The following is a 20494-nucleotide window of genomic DNA, read 5'->3' as shown; positions in this document are numbered from 1 at the left end:
AGGTATGTGCATTATATTTGCAGTAGTTTTTGGGGTCTAATGATGGTCCTAACTCAATTTTTTTTTTTTTGAAATTTTCAAAAAAAATGCCTTGTTATAGCCTTACTTTTTATTTTGGGTGATTTTAGTTTTTTGTCATTTTTTGTGCCTTACTGCTTTCTTAGCCCCATTTAAGTATGTGCATTATATTTGCAGTAGTTTTGGGGGTCTATTGATGGTCCTAACTCAATTTTTTTTTTTTTTTGAAATTTTCAAAAAAAATGCCTTGTTATAGCCTTACTTTTTATTTTGGGTGATTTTAGTTTTTTGTCATTTTTTGTGCCTTACTGCTTTCTTAGCCCCATTTAGGTATGTGCATTATATTTGCAGTAGTTTTTAGGGTCTATTGATGGTCCTAACTCAATTTTTTTTTTTTTTGAAATTTTCAAAAAAAATGCCTTGTTATAGCCTTACTTTTTATTTTGGGTGACTTTAGTTTTTTGTCATTTTTTGTGCCTTACTGCTTTCTTAGCCCCATTTAGGTATGTGCATTATATTTGCAGTAGTTTTTTGGGGTCTAATGATGGTCCTAACTCAATTTTTTTTTTTTTTGAAATTTTCAAAAAAAATGCCTTGTTATAGCCTTACTTTTTATTTTGGGTGATTTTAGTTTTTTGTCATTTTTTGTGCCTTACTGCTTTCTTAGCCCCATTTAGGTATGTGCATTATATTTGCAGTAGTTTTTAGGGTCTAATGATGGTCCTAACTCAATTTTTTTTTTTTTTGAAATTTTCAAAAAAAATGCCTTGTTATAGCCTTACTTTTTATTTTGGGTGATTTTAGTTTTTGTCATTTTTTGTGCCTTACTGCTTTCTTAGCCCCATTTAGGTATGTGCATTATATTTGCAGTAGTTTTTGGGGTCTAATGATGGTCCTAACTCAATTTTTTTTTTTTTGAAATTTTCAAAAAAAATGCCTTGTTATAGCCTTACTTTTTATTTTGGGTGATTTTAGTTTTTTGTCATTTTTGTGCCTTACTGCTTTCTTAGCCCTATTTAGGTATGTGCATTATATTTGCAGTAGTTTTTAGGGTCTATTGATGGTCCTAACTCAATTTTTTTTTTTTTTGAAATTTTCAAAAAAATGCCTTGTTATAGCCTTACTTTTTATTTTGGGTGATTTTAGTTTTTTGTCATTTTTTGTGCCTTACTGCTTTCTTAGCCCCATTTAGGTATGTGCATTATATTTGCAGTAGTTTTTAGGGTCTATTGATGGTCCTAACTCAATTTTTTTTTTTTTTTTTTAAATTTTCAAAAAAAATGCCTTGTTATAGCCTTACTTTTTATTTTGGGTGATTTTAGTTTTTTGTCATTTTTTGTGCCTTACTGCTTTCTTAGCCCCATTTAGGTATGTGCATTATATTTGCAGTAGTTTTTGGGGTCTAATGATGGTCCTAACTCAATTTTTTTTTTTTTTGAAATTTTCAAAAAAAATGCCTTGTTATAGCCTTACTTTTTATTTTGGGTGATTTTAGTTTTTTGTCATTTTTTGTGCCTTACTGCTTTCTTAGCCCCATTTAGGTATGTGCATTATATTTGCAGTAGTTTTTAGGGTCTATTGATGGTCCTAACTCAATTTTTTTTTTTTTTTGAAATTTTCAAAAAAAATGCCTTGTTATAGCCTTACTTTTTATTTTGGGTGATTTTAGTTTTTTGTCATTTTTTGTGCCTTACTGCTTTCTTAGCCCCATTTAGGTATGTGCATTATATTTGCAGTAGTTTTTAGGGTCTATTGATGGTCCTAACTCAATTTTTTTTTTTTTGAAATTTTCAAAAAAAATGCCTTGTTATAGCCTTACTTTTTATTTTGGGTGATTTTAGTTTTTTGTCATTTTTTGTGCCTTACTGCTTTCTTAGCCCCATTTAGGTATGTGCATTATATTTGCAGTAGTTTTTAGGGTCTAATGATGGTCCTAACTCAATTTTTTTTTTTTTGAAATTTTCAAAAAAAATGCCTTGTTATAGCCTTACTTTTTATTTTGGGTGATTTTAGTTTTTTGTCATTTTTTGTGCCTTACTGCTTTCTTAGCCCCATTTAGGTATGTGCATTATATTTGCAGTAGTTTTTGGGGTCTATGATGGTCCTAACTCAATTTTTTTTTTTTTTGAAATTTTCAAAAAAAATGCCTTGTTATAGCCTTACTTTTTATTTTGGTGATTTTAGTTTTTTGTGCCTTACTGCTTTCTTAGCCCCATTTAGGTATGTGCATTATATTTGCAGTAGTTTTTAGGGTCTAATGATGGTCCTAACTCAATTTTTTTTTTTTTGAAATTTTCAAAAAAAATGCCTTGTTATAGCCTTACTTTTTATTTTGGGTGATTTTAGTTTTTTGTCATTTTTTGTGCCTTACTGCTTTCTTAGCCCCATTTAGGTATGTGCATTATATTTGCAGTAGTTTTTAGGGGTCTATGATGGTCCTAACTCAATTTTTTTTTTTTTGAAATTTTCAAAAAAAATGCCTTGTTATAGCCTTACTTTTTATTTTGGGTGATTTTAGTTTTTTGTCATTTTTTGTGCCTTACTGCTTTCTTAGCCCCATTTAGGTATGTGCATTATATTTGCAGTAGTTTTTGGGGTCTAATGATGGTCCTAACTCAATTTTTTTTTTTTTGAAATTTTCAAAAAAAATGCCTTGTTATAGCCTTACTTTTTATTTTGGGTGATTTTAGTTTTTGTCATTTTTTGTGCCTTACTGCTTTCTTAGCCCCATTTAGGTATGTGCATTATATTTGCAGTAGTTTTTAGGGTCTAATGATGGTCCTAACTCAATTTTTTTTTTTTTTTTAAATTTTCAAAAAAAATGCCTTGTTATAGCCTTACTTTTTATTTTGGGTGATTTTAGTTTTTTGTCATTTTTTGTGCCTTACTGCTTCTTAGCCCCATTTAAGTATGTGCATTATATTTGCAGTAGTTTTGGGGTCTATTGATGGTCCTAACTCAATTTTTTTTTTTTTGAAATTTTCAAAAAAAATGCCTTGTTATAGCCTTACTTTTTATTTTGGGTGACTTTTAGTTTTTGTCATTTTTTGTGCCTTACTGCTTTCTTAGCCCCATTTAGGTATGTGCATTATATTTGCAGTAGTTTTTAGGGTCTATTGATGGTCCTAACTCAATTTTTTTTTTTTTTTTTAAATTTTCAAAAAAATGCCTTGTTATAGCCTTACTTTTTATTTTGGGTGATTTTAGTTTTTTGTCATTTTTTGTGCCTTACTGCTTTCTTAGCCCCATTTAGGTATGTGCATTATATTTGCAGTAGTTTTTGGGGTCTAATGATGGTCCTAACTCAATTTTTTTTTTTTTGAAATTTTCAAAAAAATGCCTTGTTATAGCCTTACTTTTTATTTTGGGTGATTTTAGTTTTTTGTCATTTTTTGTGCCTTACTGCTTTCTTAGCCCCATTTAGGTATGTGCATTATATTTGCAGTAGTTTTAGGGTCTATTGATGGTCCTAACTCAATTTTTTTTTTTTTTTTTTTTTAATTTTCAAAAAAAATGCCTTGTTATAGCCTTACTTTTTTATTTTGGGTGATTTTAGTTTTTTGTCATTTTTTGTGCCTTATTGCTTTCTTAGCCCCATTTAGGTATGTGCATTATATTTGCAGTAGTTTTTGGGGTCTAATGATGGTCCTAACTCAATTTTTTTTTTTTTTTGAAATTTTCAAAAAAATGCCTTGTTATAGCCTTACTTTTTTTTTGGGTGATTTTAGTTTTTTGTCATTTTTTGTGCCTTACTGCTTTCTTAGCCCCATTTACGTTTGTGCATTATATTTGCAGTAGTTTTTAGGGTCTATTGATGGTCCTAACTCAATTTTTTTTTTTTTTAAATTTTCAAAAAAAATGCCTTGTTATAGCCTTACTTTTTATTTTGGGTGATTTTAGTTTTTTTGTCATTTTTTGTGCCTTACTGCTTTCTTAGCCCTATTTAGGTATGTGCATTATATTTGCAGTAGTTTTTAGGTTCTAATGATGGTCCTAACTCAATTTTTTTTTTTTTGAAATTTTCAAAAAAAATGCCTTGTTATAGCCTTACTTTTTATTTTGGGTGATTTTAGTTTTTTGTCATTTTTTGTGCCTTACTGCTTTCTTAGCCCCATTTAGGTATGTGCATTATATTTGCAGTAGTTTTTAGGGTCTATTGATGGTCCTAACTCAATTTTTTTTTTTTTTTAAATTTTCAAAAAAAATGCCTTGTTATAGCCTTACTTTTTATTTTGGGTGATTTTAGTTTTTTGTCATTTTTTGTGCCTTACTGCTTTCTTAGCCCCATTTAGGTATGTGCATTATATTTGCAGTAGTTTTGGGGTCTAATGATGGTCCTAACTCAATTTTTTTTTTTTTTGAAATTTTCAAAAAAAATGCCTTGTTATAGCCTTACTTTTTATTTTGGGTGATTTTAGTTTTTTGTCATTTTTTGTGCCTTACTGCTTCCTTAGCCCCATTTAGGTATGTGCATTATATTTGCAGTAGTTTTTAGGGTCTAAAGATGGTCCTAACTCAATTTTTTTTTTTTTGAAATTTTCAAAAAAAATGCCTTGTTATAGCCTTACTTTTTATTTTGGGTGATTTTAGTTTTTTGTCATTTTTTGTGCCTTACTGCTTTCTTAGCCCCATTTAGGTATGTGCATTATATTTGCAGTAGTTTTTGGGGTCTATTGATGGTCCTAACTCAATTTTTTTTTTTTTTTTGAAATTTTCAAAAAAAATGCCTTGTTATAGCCTTACTTTTTATTTTGGGTGATTTTAGTTTTTTGTCATTTTTGTGCCTTACTGCTTTCTTAGCCCCATTTAGGTATGTGCATTATATTTGCAGTAGTTTTTAGGGTCTAATGATGGTCCTAACTCAATTTTTTTTTTTTTTTGAAATTTTCAAAAAAAATGCCTTGTTATAGCCTTACTTTTTATTTTGGGTGATTTTAGTTTTTTGTCATTTTTTGTGCCTTACTGCTTTCTTAGCCCCATTTAGGTATGTGCATTATATTTGCAGTAGTTTTTGGGGTCTATTGATGGTCCTAACTCAATTTTTTTTTTTTTGAAATTTTCAAAAAAAATGCCTTGTTATAGCCTTACTTTTTATTTTGGGTGACTTTAGTTTTTTGTCATTTTTTGTGCCTTACTGCTTTCTTAGCCCCATTTAGGTATGTGCATTATATTTGCAGTAGTTTTGGGGTCTATTGATGGTCCTAACTCAATTTTTTTTTTTTTTTTTAAATTTTCAAAAAAAATGCCTTGTTATAGCCTTACTTTTTATTTTGGGTGATTTTAGTTTTTTGTCATTTTTTGTGCCTTACTTCTTTCTTAGCCCCATTTAGGTATGTGCATTATATTTGCAGTAGTTTTTGGGGTCTAATGATGGTCCTAACTCAATTTTTTTTTTTTTTGAAATTTTCAAAAAAAATGCCTTGTTATAGCCTTACTTTTTATTTTGGGTGATTTTAGTTTTTTGTCATTTTTTGTGCCTTACTGCTTTCTTAGCCCCATTTAGGTATGTGCATTATATTTGCAGTAGTTTTTAGGGTCTATTGATGGTCCTAACTCAATTTTTTTTTTTTTTGAAATTTTCAAAAAAAATGCCTTGTTATAGCCTTACTTTTATTTTGGGTGATTTTAGTTTTTTGTCATTTTTTGTGCCTTACTGCTTTCTTAGCCCCATTTAGGTATGTGCATTATATTTGCAGTAGTTTTTGGGGTCTAATGATGGTCCTAACTCAATTTTTTTTTTTTGAAATTTTCAAAAAAATTGCCTTGTTATAGCCTTACTTTTTATTTTGGGTGATGTTAGTTTTTTGTCATTTTTTGTGCCTTACTGCTTTCTTAGCCCCATTTAGGTATGTGCATTATATTTGCAGTAGTTTTGGGGGTCTAATGATGGTCCTAACTCAATTTTTTTTTTTTTTGAAATTTTCAAAAAAAATGCCTTGTTATAGCCTTACTTTTTTTTTTGGGTGATTTTAGTTTTTCTGTCATTTTTTGTGCCTTACTGCTTTCTTAGCCCCATTTAAGGATGTGCATTATATTTGCAGTAGTTTTTGGGGTCTAATGATGGTCCTAACGCAATTTTTTTTTTTTTGAAATTTTCAAAAAATATGTTTATTTTGGGTGATTTTTGTTTTTTTGTGGTTTACTGCTTTCTAAGCCCTGTTTAAGTATGTGCATTATATTTGCAGTAGTTTTTAGGGTCTATGGTCCTAACTCAATTTTTTTTTGTTTTAAATTTTGAAAAAATATACCTCGCTATAGCCTTTCTTCTGATTTTGGGTGATTTTAGTTTTTGTCATTTTTTGTGCCTTACTCCTTTCTTAGCACTGTTAAAGTATGTGCATTCTATATGCAGTAGTTTTTTGGGTCTAATGATGGTCTTACCTCAATTTTTATTTTTTGAAATTTTTGAAATAAGGATTCTAGCCTTACCTCCGTTTGGAGGAGTTTTACATTTTTATTGAAACACACTTTACAAATATTGTAATTGATATCCCCCAATCTTGTATAGATTAATGAGTATATGGCTTCAATCAGGCCATGAAGTTTTACTGAACCATTGATGTGCTGCTGTTTCCAGAAATAAAAAAAATAAAAACAATCACATTAATTTAATTAGAAAAACTCCATTTATTCGAGGTTATTTACAACAGTGGTTCCTTTTAATACAGTTTCATTTATGCAACCCTTTCAGAATAATAACATGTAAACTCAGGCTATAGGAAGAACTCGAGGGAGAAAATTTAATTATTTTGAGAAAGAAAGACAAATAGGGCTTTACCTGCTTGAGGATTAGATAATTTTCTTCTAGATTACAAACTAGCAGCACTCGAATGGGAAACTTCAGGTTTTATCCGACGACTGAAGCCATATACTTTTATAATTCAAATGATCAGGAATCCAAATGAGTCACTATAAATGTGTTTTTCCAAAAAAGAAAGTTATTTAAGTTACAAAATTGTCATATTTTCAGCCATCAGTGCAAAAGCAAGGATATAAGGTTAAGAAAAGGTAAATCTCTTTCAGCTCAGAAAATAAAACATACATGTATTATTGCACATTAGTTAGCAGGCGTTCTGTTCACTGCTATCACAATCATACACATACTAGAAGCAGAAATAGTCCTTATACAACATACCAAAACAAAACAGCCTCTTTGCTTCGAGTTTGTCGGCTCTCATCCAGTGTGACCGATTCTACAGTAAAAACACAACAAATCACAACTAACAGCAAAAATAGGTTCTTTAAAAAATAAGTCTTCCCTTGTTAAAAATAAAACAATCACTAAATAATCATTTAAAAGTAATCATTCAACTGTAATACCTTTGGATTTAGTCGCATAACCCTTGACGAACAATAGAAAAGTGAAAAACGCTTTCTTCATACCTTTAGCATCGATTCAAAAGAAATTAAATAATCATAACAGTTAGAATTCTGACAAAGCTTTCAGGGAGTTAACATAAATAGGGTGAGATTTAGACAGCAATAGGAAAGTGTTAAAACAGGCAGAACAGAAATCATTGCAAAGGAAAACGTGTATTCCTTGTAAAAGAAGACTGATTTTAGTCACATTTGGAAGACGGTGCCTAATCACTGGCTCAGCAAAACAAAGTCAGAAAAACACAGTCTGTATGAGCTTTACCATGTGAACTCGCAGGAGAAAGAAAACTGTGCTAATGCTGCGTGAAGCACATCATCAGGTCAAAGAAAGGCCTCTGATAGACATTAAAACAAATAAATCACTAAAACAAATGTGGGAACCTAGAAAAAGAAGAACAGGTACTCTGTGTTCACAGGGGATCTAAAGTAAAACATGGCCGTCTGTTTTTGGACTATACAGTGCAGTATCTGGCTTTATGTGTTGGAGGCATCTTGGTAAGGCACAAACTTGGAGAGTTTATGAGGAGAGCTGGGGTTGGGACAATCTGAGCTCTGAGACATCCTGAAAAAGGCCTCTTGTTCCTTCTTCTTCATCTTGAGATCATCCTCCAGAGCCTGGGAATTAAGACACCAAAGCATGTGTGAAGTAGGGCTGCAACCAGTGTTGTGCTAGTTACTGAAAAAAAGTAACTAGTTACCGTTACTAGTTACTTCATTCACAAAGTAACTCAGTTAGTATTTTGATTACTTACACCAAAAAGTAATGCGTTACTGGAAAAAGTAACTTTTGAGTTACTTAGAATTGAAGAATGTATTATTTATTTTGGGTCATTTGTGTCCATACAGCTTCATATTAGTGCTGTAATAATATAATAATCCACTGTTGATCAACTGCTATAAAACAACCATAAATGATGTGCATATAAAGCACAAAACAGCTGCTCCAAAATTAAAACAGTATTTTTTCAGCCTTAGCACAGTAATGTAAAGTAAGCTGTGCATATTCCAGGTGCACATTCTGCTGTTGAAAATGCTTATAAAAATAAATGTGGAAAAACTAATTTACAGCATTTTTCTCAGCTACACAATGCTAAACATGTCAGGCTAATGAGCAGCAGTGACTCAGCAGCAGCGTAGGCTGCCTATTTACAACAACATACCGTGCAATAGTTTGGCTGACCTGACAGTCCATTAAAATCCGCACGGGGCACCATTCAGTGGAGCTCCGCAGTCCCGCCACACCCCTGCCTCTCAAATGCACAGTTGTTGAAGACTTGGAGGCATTTTTGGCCCATGGAACAAGGTTTTTAGGGGCGTTCTTGGTTAAATTGAGAGCGTAACGTGCATAAAGCTCTGAGCAAAGATATATGGAAGGTAAGATGAGCCACTCATGAAAATCATTGTTCAAGCTCCGTCCATAGCTTGAAAAAGACAGGTAACGCCGTAACCAACAATTGTCGACTTTTATTATTACATTTGTCGTTGACTAATTCTGTTATCGATTTTTGTCGACAATGTCGACTAATCATTGCACCCATAGTGTGAAGCGAGTGCTAAAGAAGAATAGTGAACAATAGGGGTGGGAACCTCTGGGTACCTCAAAATACGATACAAAGCTCACGATAATGATTATCTCACGATATGATGATACTGCGATTATCAATATATTGGTCAGAAATGAATTTACAATAATCTATGACATAAGAAAAAAAGATTAAGTGAAAAAATAAAATTTTTATTTTATATCTCTGAAAGACAATAAACTGAAAAAGTGTCCTATGAACAGTGACACTATTTTAGTGCAACATTTCTGTAAATAAGTGTAAACATACCAATGTAAACTAATAAGTATCTCCAATAGTGATTTCTATAAACAAAAAAATATGGTCTTTCTTACCAGTGACACCATTATAGTGCAATATTCCAGTAAACAAAATGTTGGTCCCTTCAACAAACAGTGACAACATTTCTGTGACGACCTACCTGCGCATTTTAGTGAAAAAGCAGAAAAGCTTTTGAGGAGGAAAAAAAAAAAATAAAAATCGATACTTAGCGGGAGCATATCTATAATCGATTCAGATTGTGCGGAAAAATATCGCGATATATTGTCATATCGAGATATTGTCACACTCCTAGTGGACAATCATCTAAATATTATTCCCTCAGGATTCAAAACTTTGTATTGCATTGAAGTCCATTTCCTATAAAATTGTTTCAGAAAAAAACAATTTATGTTTATTTTCACAACTTAGAATAGCAGTTGTCACTTTTGGATAACAGAAAACTTTTAGCTCATCCACTTTTTTGCATTTAATATATTCATTTTGTCAGCATCTGTACCAAAAATTGAGTCAATAGCGCTTTTTCATAATGTTGACTTTTTTTCTTTTGTTTTCAGGAACAGTGTTAGTATAATTACAGGGAGAAACTATTAATCACTGTACTTATCATTATATAATTAAGTTTCTGATATCTGTGAAAGTTACACATTCTTTGGTTGAGCAATGAAAATTGTGAAAAAGTGCCACCTGATGTTACTGATGTTATATTGGCTGAATTCTGGCAAAAAAAATTAAAAAAAATGTTTATACCATCATATTGTGAACCACGCTAGTGTGCCTCTTAAATGAGATGCTGTGAGAACATACACACACCTTCTTCCTGGGCTTCAGCTTATCTCTCCAGTCCTTCAACAGCTGATTGTGTTCCTCGTCCAAATACTTGAGCTTCAGGGTCTCGTTCTCCACAAGTAGGTGACATTTCTCATTCTAGAGAGTGGAAAAACAAACAGCACGATGTGTTCATTGTTGTTATTCCACACAGTGAAAAGCATCAGGGGCCTCGGGGCCGTCACTGACCTGTAGCTGCTTCAGCTCTCTGATGTTTCCTTCACACTGACCGACCTTCTCTCTCATCTGGTTTTCATGTTTCTGTTGCTGATGCAGTCGCTCCGCCTTCTGACGCTTCTCTTCCTGCAGAGAAAACTGGAGAACAAACAAATAAAACATCACTACATTATGACGGCCCCTGCTAGATTAGTCAATAAAAAACAAAGACATCCTTGGATCTACACTGTTTCGATATAGTGTCACTTAATTAAGTGTATATTATCCACAAATGACATTACCTTACTATACTCCAGAGAAAATATAGAACATGGCTTAGAAGTAGTAGAAAACGTAGAATGTAGGTTGTCCTTAAATATTGGTAAAACAAAATGTATGGTTTTTGGTCCAAAAGCATCAGATAAATACAAAGAACAAATGAGATTAAGTTTGTGGGTGTTATGATAGATAAGTTATCATGGAAATGGCATATAGATTACATAAAAGTTAAAATATTCAAAATTATGGCTGTTTTCCACAAGGTAAAGCAGTCACTGAATCAAAAAGCTTTGTATATATTGTTTAACTCACTGATTGTTCCATATCTGACTTATTGTATATAAGTGTGGGGCAGTGCCTTTAAATCATACACAAAACTTTTACAGAAACAAGTGCTGAGAATTATTAGTGGAAGTAGACACAGGGAACATACAAACCATGTATACAAATATGTATACAGCAAAAAATATTAAAATGTCATCATTTGTTAGAATACAAATTAAAAAAAAAATACATGTACAATGCTAATTTATAAATCTTACCCGCAAATCTGCATCAAATTATCAAAATCACTTAACCAGTTAAGGTCCACCATCCTGAATACAGGTCAAAATGTATTTTCTCACTCATTCATTCTCTTAAGGGATTAAATACTTCTCAAATACAGCAGCATACCATAAGTGTCATACATTTTTTTGTTTGTTGGTAGCACCTTATACTCTGCTCTCATCTTGTTTTCAAGCCGGTACACATACTTCAATTTTAACTGTTTATGATAAAATAAGCCAAGTGAGGATGGAAATATTTGTATTCTCATGTTCATACTACAATAACACAGTGGTACTGATAACTAAAATTCTTCTTGAGAAACTTCAGAATGTTATCTTTCAAAAGTAACCATCGCCATGCATGTGCACCAAAGGGCTCAAACAGTTATCATTCCAATTTGGAAATGTCTAGGACAGGCATTTGTCCAAAATCTAGGTGAACCTTAAGGGGTCAATATGTTCAAAAAGAATGTGAAATGTATTATGTTGAAGAAATATGAGACAGAAGTGTAAATGTATTGTGGTTTCAAATGAGTTGCGATAATGACTGCTTTGTGTTCATTCTTGTTTTTCTTTTTTTTAACGTGGAGGAGAAAGAAATTTGTTTTAATGTTTTGAATGAAATAAACAAAAAAAAACCATTGTTGCTCTACCTGCTTGATCTTCTCTCTGTCCTCTGACGAGCTACCAGTTGAGTTGATGCGGAGGCTTTTCTTAAACATGGCCATGCGCGTCTTGGCTTCGCTGCGCTGGATTTTGGGCATGCGGTTTTTCTCCCCCTGCTGACGAGCTTTCAGGATCTCTATCATTCTCTGGTTGTAGCACTGCATCTGCTCCAGCTCCTACACGCCAAACAGCCAAAGGGGACGTTCAACTTCAATCTTCAAACACAACCTTTGAGAAGTAGCTGAAGTCGCTTTGTTCATGACTTTACCTTCTCGTGCTTTTTGAGGAGCTGATGCCTCTGCAGGAAGTAGCGATCTTTCAGCTGCTGCTTCAACAACTGGTGACGTTCGTAGAGATTCTTCTCCTCCATGTCCCACATGGTGGCTTCTCGCTCTATTCAAAGTGAACACAATTAACTCATTCAGCTCCAGCCATTTTCCAAATTTCCAGTTTCAGAGCAAAAAGCTGAGAAGTTTTTTTCTAAAAAAAAAAATCTGTCAGTAACTTTGAAGCAATTTGAACATTGGTTTCCTTCTTAAAAAAACTAACAGACAAGGCTTTTGATGGCAAAATTATTATTTTGCTATCTGGCTCACTGTTGAATGTTTTGCTCACTGTATTTTGATTCTTAGTTAGAATCCTGTTATTTTTGTACCTCTGATCAGTTGGTGCTTCTTGTTGAGACATTCTCGCTCCGCATCTGCAATCTCTCTCTTGTTGTTGGCAATGATTTGATTCAGTGTGGTGTCCAGGTAGTGCTTCTGAGCAGCCTCGAAGTTCTTCTCCTACAGTCCAGAGACGGAAGTTTTAAATGTTTTTTTTTTTTTCATTACACAATAAATTACAGAAATAAAATAAATCCATAAAACAAGAGAAAGCGCGTTAGCTCTGCACCTTTCTGGTCTTCATTTCTTGATACGTGTTCATTTTCTGTTTCAAAGTGTCTTTCCGTTGATTTCGGGGCAACTTATCCACTGAATGCTTCACCTTTAAAAAAACACATGAAGGATATAGAATGTTACACGCACCTAGCACTATGAGTTGTAAACCAGTGGGATTTTCTGACTCTATACCTCTTTTTTCTCGCGTTTCAGCTGCTCCTGGAACTTCTGCAGCTCTCGGTCCTGATCTGCTTTGATGCGCCTCGTCTCTTCTTTGAGTTTGTAGTTGTGATCTCCTTCCATTTTCTCAATGATTTGCTTCTGTTGCTTTTCCAGATTCTCCAGCTCCACATCATAGTGCTTCTTTTTGGTCTGGGATGAAATCAGTTGAGATTAAAACATTTTAATTGGGTTCTTTACTTAAAATGAGAAATATCTTTTTTGAACTCTTTTCAAACTGTTTCTTTTAGCATTAAAATATGAACCAAATGGGTTTCTAACTATGATCTGGTTGATGATTGCATCAGGAAATATTGGTTTAAAGAACATGCAGAAAACTGCCCGTGGCTCTGACTCACGTTCATCTCCTGGTCAAAGCGTCTTTGCATTTGCTCTTTTTGAGATTCCAGCTTGGTGTTGAGGGCGGCCTGAGCTCTGTGTTCTTCCTTCTGCAACAGACGAAGCTCACGCAGCTCCTGTCGCCTAGAACACAAACGTGAAACAACACGTTTCACTTACGTCATCCAGGTTTCGACTGATTGAGGTCTTTTTTTCAAACATGTAAAATGATGACAAAATGACAGTTTAAAAAGTTAAATAAAAACTAAATCATTGTGAATTAAAAAAGCAGAAATAGACCATTGATATGATCCATAAACACTTAAACCTCTCACTTTACATGTGCGAAAAGGAGTAGGAAGAAGTGTAAACTTATTTAATCCCACCCACTACCGATTTTGTCTTTTTAAATACAATAATACAATTAATCAGTATTGCTCAAAACAATTTCTTTACACCCATTTTTAAACTGAAATATATTTGAATGTTGTTTTGGCTCTACACTCATTCTGTTCCATAGTTTTACGCCACAAAATGACATGCAAAAACTTACAAACACTTAAAATCCTTAAATTTAACTTTCTCCTTAATTGATAAACCCCCTTTCTCATGTTTTGCTAATTTTCTGGCAGTAGATAATGTTTTGCTTTGTATGAAATCTATGTAGTTTTAAATTCTACAAGGTCACAGAATTTTAAAGATTTAGATCATTTTTCAGTTTTGTTAGTCGCATTTGTGTAATATTTTGTTTTCCTTGTCTTTAATCAGATAAACTTGCTCGAATCGCTTGCAAAGGCCTTTTTAAAGACTGGGTGTTAATGGTTAAATGTTGCAATGTGGTATTTTTGCCACTAGAGGTCAACAGTGTATCAAAGGATATCTTTAAAGCTCCTAAACCCAAAGTTTCTACTGCAGATATTGACTTTGTTTATTGCGTGTAAAGAACAAGGAAGCCTCATGCTTTGTTTACAAACTGTGGAACATCAGACCAGCACAAAACAAATATTTTAACCAAAGAAGAAGACATGAATCAGACTAGATGAGATGAGTGTAGTGTACATATGAGGAATCGGTGCCATTAAACATTATTTGAGTTTTGACTGTTGTGCGTGAACTCTTCACATACCTCAGAAATCTCATTTCCTCATCTTTCTTTTCGTCATCACTGATGATCTTAGAGGTGGTCACGCTCACCTCCACACCATCAATAACAAACCTCCTGGTTCGCTTCAGCGTCTTACTCGAAAACCCCTGAAAAAGTTCGGATTTTAACTTTCATTCAAGTCCTTAAAAAACAGTTAAGTTAAAAAAAATACACTAAACTAAATAAAATTACACTAAACGACAACAAAATACAAATAGACAATGAAAATACACATAACTACTCAAAAAAAAAAACAAAATGCCTCAAAAAATACACAAGACGACACAAATGAAGACAAATGTATAAAAAAAACAAAAACACAAAATATCTCATGGCAAAATAACAAAATTATATAATTAAAAACATACAAATTTACAACAGAAACACACAAATCTACACCATAAAATGACCCCCAAAAAACAAAAATACAAGAATGATTCTAAAAAACACACTAAACAACAACCTTTGTGTGATGCAAAAATGGTCAAATGAATGTCAATAATGTGGCTCTCAGATCAGATAATCACGTTTTTTTTTGGCCTTTCTGTGATTAACAGATGCACATCAACGCTTTAATTCATCCGACTAAAGGAGCTCGAATCTTATCCAACTTCATGCACCTTCACATGCGCATACTTTGAAGTCTTTGTCTGTTTAGTGACAGAGGAAAAGAGATCAGACTTATTAATCAGGTTTTACTGTAACCAAAGCCAAAAGATCAAAGCCAACGAGGCCGACTCAATGTGATCTTAATTAAACAAGTTCATTCAGAACTTCTTCTTCTTGGTTGCACAACAATGTAAGCATTAAACAAATGTTCTACATATTTACACGACGTGACCTCAGTCCTATGCTTTGAATTTGACTGGATTAATTGTTAAAAGCATACATTCAGCCAACGTTTGCAATATTTAGTATTTACACACCAAACAAGACAAAGTTTACCAGGCAAGCCAAAAGAAAACAGAGGAGGTCGAGCCAACTTAAGAACAAGGACTTTAAGTAAAGCGCAGATTACTTATCATTTCCAACAAATCCTCTTTTTAGTTATAAACAAGATAAAATTGTGGCACACTGATTTTCTTTAACACCTTAAAGTTTGGGGATCTGGTAGATTTAAGACTGCACAGACAAAGAATAAAGCCAAAAATAAACTGCTGCCTGTAAACATACAAAAACTGTTAAACAGACAAGGGGGTGTTAAACAGCATTATGCTCAAACCAATTTATAAAGTATGTATATTTCCATTTGTAGGGTGGTTTTGTGCAACAATCTTGACAAAACAATTTACTTAAGTATAAATATAATGCAGTTTAATTTATTTATTTATTTTTTACAATAGATATATCTGTTGCTTTTCAGACATTAATGGTGCCTGTTCATTTTGTTATTTTTTTGTTTTTCTGTTTTTTTTGTCTAGCTAAATTGGAATATTTATTTGTATTGTCCATATAGTTTATTATTGGATTTTGCATTTGTTAATAGTGGATGGAGTAGGACTTGACAACACTAGGCTTCTTCCTATTCCATGTCGAATGAGTCAAATATGAATTATATTGAAATTGGCCTTTTCATTTTTATTTCGTTATAAATTTTCATCCATCTTAATTATTGGGATAAATAAATAAATACATACATATATACATTAACAATTGTTTGAGTGGCTTAAAGAGAAATAACAAAAAATAAAACACCTTGAAATGAAAACGTGCACTGATATTTTTTCTAACCCTTATTTTGTGAGTTATTCTACTTTTTCTAGAAGTCGCATGATGTGATAGTTGTTTTTTTTATTTTGTCATAATAAAATTGTCTAATTCACAGGTCTTTTACCCAACTAATACATTTGCATCGACTTGATCATCATAAAAGTTTGTTGGTTTCCTCCCGTCATACTTCATTCATAAATTACACACAGATGGATTCAGGAGCACGTGCACACACACTGATGCTCTCCAAGACTTGGGCCAGAAACGTGCACTCCAACTCTCTCAATGCAGGCCTGATGCTTCACAAACAGATTAATCCACGCTTAGTTAGAGGGAACGAACAGTCATGAACTGTCTATAGGCCTCGATGCATCCAAATGACAATGAGCTCCACACAAAGTTCTCATAATGGTGAATGGTGGCCTGTGCCCACACAGAGGGCACTACTGCTCCTGATGAATGGAAAAGTGTTGCAAATTTGGCCTTGAGAGTTGCAGCTTCCTCGCATTCCTTCCTTACACCGGCTGACGAGCACATGTGCTTTTGTGATCAGAATACCTTCGTTACATTTCAAATACAAAACTTACACTGTCAAGTTGTGCAGTAACATGATCTAAAAAATAATTAATTTGTCATCTTGCTGCATCAGAAGCTAATTTCTATCGTTCTCTGTGTTCCAAAGGCCAGTGTGAAGCCGAAGAGGAGACAGAGAAGCTGCTGTTCCAGATGATCGACTCCCACACCCCAAAAACACAACACAATCCAGATTCCCTTTCCCAGTGGCTGCAGAAACTCTGATCTTTTCAACACAAGGTTTCCTTCCACAAGCAAAAAAACTGCATCTGTGCTCCTAACTACTGTACACTGTGAGAACATAATACTGTTACATTTTAGTAACCGTGCTTTGGATCTTTCTTGTCATCATTTCTGATCATCTCTGAGGTGGTCACGCTCACCTCCACACCATCAACAATAACAAACATTTTTACCCATCAAGTTCTAATTTTAACTCGCATTCAAGTCTTTAAAGGCACACTGTAACTTTTGGCCACTAGGGGCTCTAGACCGGAAACTTTCAAGCAAGCGCCGCAGCACTGTCGCAAAAATCAATGAACAGTCAGGCCAGCCTCCCTTGTCTTTTGATTGTGTATGTAGACCTGTAACTTCGGGATAAGGATTGGCTCTATGGGCTGGGGTGCGACGCGGCTACAGTCTATGGGCTGGGGTGCGACGCGGCTACAGTCTATTGGCTGGAGGAGCAGCCGCCGCCGTCGCCCTCCTCTCCCCACCGCTGGAGTCCCAGCGCTCAGCCTTCCTTGCCACGTCGGTGGCGCTCCCCCTACTTCCTGGCCTAGCCGCAGTCGAAGGCCCCCTTTGCCGAGGGTCGGCGCGGCGGCCGGGGTCAGGGTGGACGGGCGAACCCGCGCCCCACCCCTCAGACGAAGGGGGCCGACAACGGTGGCGAGGCCAGGGAGTAGGGGGAAGCGCCATGACGCGGCAAGGTGGGGCCCGCTTCTCAAGCTGCGGGGTGAAGAGTGCGGCGGTGGCGGCTACTCCTCCAGCCCATAGACTGTAGCTGCTACAAAAGAGGCTAACTCATTTCCGCTGCCCACAGCAATGGCGCTGGGTCTGGAAATGCCCGTATATTGTGATAAATATCCGAGCCTGTGGAACTGAAACGTTCTCCAGGTCACATGAGCTGGTGAAAGACGTTCCGTCTCCTCCAAACTTACATAGTCGGTATTTCAAGAGCGAAGCCCCGCTCGGAGCAATGATACTGTCGAGCGCTGTATAATGGCCTGAGGAATCATTTAAAATAACTCATATGCGTAAACTCTTTAGGTCACAAAGTCCACGGTGTGCCTTTAAAAAACAGTTAAAAACAATTAAGTTAAAAAAATACAATTACACTAAATGACAAATGTTTTACTGTACTGAATGTGTTGCTGTTGTGGCTGTGTAAAAAAAAAAAAAAAAAAAATTCTGTCACTGTGTCAGGACAGACAACAGTCTATCTATTCTATCTTTTCTATAAATACACAAGTAAACAAAATGACAACAAAAATACACAGACTCGTGATAAACAACTAAATTATAAGAAAACATACAAATTTACAGCAAAAATACACAAAACTACTTAAAAAAAATACTTAAAATGACTCCAAAAACACAAGACTAAAAAAAATACAGACAAATATCAGAAACAAAAACACAGAAATTAGTGCCAAAACACAAAAATACACAAAATGACAACAAATAAAAATACAACAACAACCTTTCTTGTATTCCTGCACAAAGTGGTCATTTGTGATAATGTGGCCCTTGGATCAGATAATCCCTGTGTTTTGGCCTTTCTGTGATAACAGTGAGTGGTTTTAGGTTTAGGATTGTGTTAAAGACTCACCCTTGAGTGGGAGGAGACGCTTTCTTTGTGCATTGAGATGTCCAGGCTCTCGGACGCCATGCTGCCAGCAAAAGAGTTATTTTTAATCCCCCCGTTAATATAGGATGAGACAGTTTCAGTTTTTCCTCCCCCTGATGGACCACCATTGTTTAGGCCGTTATTCAGCCCAGGGTGAGATACTGGAACTGGAGTGGGACTTGGTGTTGGAGTGAGAACAGGACTTGCTCCTGCTGGCAGCAGGTCTCCGTTGGCTGTGGTGTTGCTTCCTTCGATGTTCTCCCTGATTTTGGGTTCTTTGGGCACCTCTGGGTCTGTAGGGTCTATGATGATGTTGATTTGTTCTTCAGAGGCCTCAGGCGGGGTGGGAGACGGAGGCCGCTCTGTCTCTGGAGTTTCCGCAGGAACCTTAAAAAACACATTCTAGTGTTATCACAGGAAAACCTTGGCCACACAGCCAGAATAAACATTAACACGGGTTGATTAATGCACCTTTTCTTCCTCCAGAGTGGGGGTACTCTTCCCATCTTCAATTCCTGAGTCTGAGCTCGAGGTCTTAGTTGAAACCTCGCTCTCCGATTTCTCAGAATCGAGAGTGACTTCGTCTGCCAGCTTGTCTCCCGTTTCCTGATGTTCTTTGGTGGGGATGTTCTGACGCGGTGTGGGAACAGGGACCACCCTGACTGGGGTTGGCTGCTCCTCTGTGGGTGTGTGTGGCTCAGCCTCCTTACTCAGTGCAGGTATTGGTGTGGGCGAGGGGCTCGGAGTGTCTGGAGACTGGTCTCCTTCCAAACTGGTCTGACTCACCTGGCACGGCTCTTTGCCTGTAGTCTAGAAGAACAGAGCAGCATTGTTACTGATGTTACAAGACATTAGATGTTCGTTAGGCTTGGCATCACTGGAGGTCTCCCAAGTCTTAATGTTTTCAACCTTTCACTGAAGTCCAAATGCTAATGGATGGTCATTCAGGTATTCTACCTTCAACGAACGAGAACACGGTTTACAATAATTTGACTTGTGAAATCCATTTTACAGCCAGACATACACTGGACATATTAATTATTAAAATGTTTCATAAAGTTTTCCCACATTTTACCATTAAAAAAAAACTAATCGATGGGTATACGGACAGAAAAAAGGATGTCCATACAAATAATTTTAAAACCTATATTTTCAAACAAGGTCACCAATACTGTAGATAGGAAAGAAATTAGATCATGAGAGATTATTTTTACAAGAAGGTTGTGTTTTATGGGCTTATTTATTTCAGACTCACTAACTGTGATTCATTAATTGAACATTAGTAATCCAGAATATAATTGTCTTTCTGATGATAAACATAATTGTAATTTAATTGTAAAAAAATATGCTGGTCACTGTAATCATCATAGAAACGCAATTGAAAACTTAATTGCAACTGAAAAATTTAATTAACCCCAACCCTGACAGTAAGTGAGGGAAAAGTCAAATTTAAGTAGCATAAAAGCGCCAATGCAAGAGAGTATGTTTCAAAGATCTGCTGCAGCTCACGTTTAGAAACCATTCATTATGTAAGGTATGTTGGGAGAACAATGGATGACCTTAAATATTTTACCCTCTTCAGAGTATGCGAGGTGATAATTTATATACAGTAGAAAGCCAGAGCAAGGCCGATTGCACGCCTATATTTAACCATGCGCGCCTGAGTGTGTCATGTGTGGGTGGGTGAAGGCTAGATTTCCTGTTTCCACCCTGTTGTTTGTGCAGAGGTTACAAAGTTCAATTGTAATCGTACAATTACCCCATGCTACTCTGGAATCTTGAGTCCTCAGTGCATCTGTGAATAGTTCAGTCATTCCTTTAGGAGGAAGGTCATGCTTACTAAATTACTGTTTACATGAGTGAACGGGTCGAGTCTGAGGACAAGGAAACCTAAAGTGAAGATGCTGTTGTGGAAATTGGAACATTTTTTACAAGTACGTTGGCATCTACCAATTAAACTACCAGTAAATTAAATATGGTTCCTCTGTGATTACTATTTGACTACTGCTGCTTCAGGGACTTCTTATACATAAAGCGACAAAACACAGAATAAAGAAGCAAAAAAT

At 35.0% G+C, this 20494-nt stretch overlaps 1 protein-coding gene across 1 annotated transcript in view; it reads right to left on the bottom strand.

The window, feature by feature from the left end:
• Positions 1–6625: 6625 nt before the first annotated feature.
• stk10 (serine/threonine kinase 10) overlaps positions 6626–20494 on the bottom strand; it is a 41275-nt gene continuing 27406 nt past the window's right edge. The window contains exons 9-20 of the mRNA XM_028466710.1: positions 18900–19238; positions 18411–18815; positions 14279–14403; positions 13173–13296; positions 12787–12966; positions 12608–12700; positions 12369–12498; positions 11982–12106; positions 11701–11889; positions 10254–10379; positions 10050–10163; positions 6626–8010 (exon numbers count right to left, since the gene is read on the bottom strand). Of these exons, the coding sequence (XP_028322511.1) occupies positions 7870–8010; positions 10050–10163; positions 10254–10379; positions 11701–11889; positions 11982–12106; positions 12369–12498; positions 12608–12700; positions 12787–12966; positions 13173–13296; positions 14279–14403; positions 18411–18815; positions 18900–19238 (2091 nt within the window). The 3' untranslated portion in view covers positions 6626–7869. The remainder of the gene's footprint in view (positions 8011–10049; positions 10164–10253; positions 10380–11700; positions 11890–11981; positions 12107–12368; positions 12499–12607; positions 12701–12786; positions 12967–13172; positions 13297–14278; positions 14404–18410; positions 18816–18899; positions 19239–20494) is intronic.

The sequence above is a fragment of the Gouania willdenowi genome, chromosome 14, assembly GCF_900634775.1.
Source record: "Gouania willdenowi chromosome 14, fGouWil2.1, whole genome shotgun sequence".
Classification (NCBI taxonomy): Eukaryota; Metazoa; Chordata; class Actinopteri; order Blenniiformes; family Gobiesocidae; genus Gouania; species Gouania willdenowi.
The sequence above is the reverse complement of the archived record's forward strand: the minus strand, read 5'-3'. Positions and strand labels throughout refer to the sequence as shown.